This window comes from Sphaeroforma arctica (assembly GCF_001186125.1).
Source record: "Sphaeroforma arctica JP610 unplaced genomic scaffold supercont1.6507, whole genome shotgun sequence".
NCBI lineage: Eukaryota > Ichthyosporea > Ichthyophonida > Sphaeroforma > Sphaeroforma arctica.
In genome coordinates, this window is record NW_014034051.1 from 1 (window position 1) to 1,639 (window position 1,639).

The 1,639-nt window shown below is 47.5% G+C and overlaps 1 protein-coding gene across 1 annotated transcript; it reads left to right on the forward strand.

Moving 5' to 3' along the window:
- Window positions 1-282: 282 nt before the first annotated feature.
- On the forward strand, window positions 283-1,486 carry SARC_15654 (hypothetical protein; the record flags this gene model as incomplete). Its single annotated transcript, XM_014290228.1, has 2 exons — window positions 283-454; window positions 1,254-1,486. 2 exons carry the CDS (start codon window positions 283-285, stop codon window positions 1,484-1,486), a joined length of 405 nt encoding a protein of 134 aa, XP_014145703.1.
- Window positions 1,487-1,639: the final 153 nt, after the last annotated feature.

Genomic DNA, 1,639 nt, shown 5'->3' on the forward strand with positions numbered 1-1,639 from the left:
TATCATACATAACGTCACACACACACACACACATACATACACACACACACACACACACACACACAAACATATATATATATATACATATATTATTACATATGTCGCAGGAGTAGGCCATATATCCCATGCTACCTCCTGCGTGCTTGCTTACACGTCTGCACAGCCCATCCCTTCACGTACACAAACCCTAAACCCTACACCCCTTTCTTTGTATCCAACCCTACCCCTCTTGCGCATGCACACTGGCCTCAGGTGGGGCCGTTACAGCGCACCTTTGTAGAGATGCACGCCAACAGCACGTGTCAACTGCTGACCATTGGCGGCGACGACGACGACAAGCGCCGCCCTAGCACAGTCTCAGACACAGACGCACTTGGGGACTCGCCGGGCAATAAAATTCCCGAGAGTGTACTGCAGAACGCCAATCGTAGACGCATGGTCAAGCACGAGGAAGGTGTGGGGAGTGTGTGAGCGTGCGTATATATATATGTGTACCTATACGTATGCGTGTATGGATAGGTAATTGTGTGTTTGAGAGAGTGTGTATGTGTACCTATATATGCGCGTGTATGATAGGTGATTGTGCGTGGGCGTGAGTGAGTGTGACTCCCGAGAGTGTGCTGCAGAACGCCAACCGGGGACGCATGGTCAAGCACGAGGAAGGTGTGGGGAATGTGTGAGTGTGTGTATGTGTGTGGATGGACATATACGTACGCGTGTATGAATAGGTGATTATGTGAGTGTGTGAGTGTGTATATGCACCTATGTGTGTGTACCTTAATATGCACTTTTGTGTACGCATGTGTACATCGATGATTGTGTATGACATACACGAGTGTCTGTATGCGAGTGTGTGCACATATATATAGGTGTATGGTGGCATTGTGCGTGCGTGTGTGTATAATGGTCGTATCACAGCGCCCGAAGACTTCACTGGGGTAGTACGAGACTTCTGAAGTTTTATTTCATGAGTGCCATTTGCAGACGCATTGTGCAGCAAAAGAAAACACGTCCCTAAATGGGAAGTGTGAACACATGTCCGGGTATGTAATACATGTACTTACAGGCGTATCACATGTAGCTATATACGTGGCTCTATGTTTAAGTATGTGATCCAAGTCTTTGCCTAAGTACGGGGGTTCGGAAACGTATGACTATAGGAACTCTGTATCATCGCGTTCTATAGCATCAAGTGATATCGAGGGGTGTAAACAAGCATGCCTCTGACTACTCCACCTTATCATTCCCTGTAGCGGTGCCGCACATCTTCCTGTACACCGACAGTCCCATCGACATCGACGAAAATGGCCTGTTCACTTTTTCACCAGGGCCACGGACAAACCTCAACGGCGAAACTGCGGGATGCACTGGCTTGCTAATACCTTTGGGGTACTTGGAAACGGGTTATACCATGCTTAATCTTGTGTCGAGTAATTTTGTGTGCCAGCCAGAGCAGCTCAAGGAGGCTTGCTGTACCTGGGGGTAGGTGGTACTGAGCATCTGTTATATATATATATATATATATATACATACAACACACACACACACACACACACACACACACACACACACACACACACACACACACACACACACACACACACACACACACACACACACACACACACACACACACACA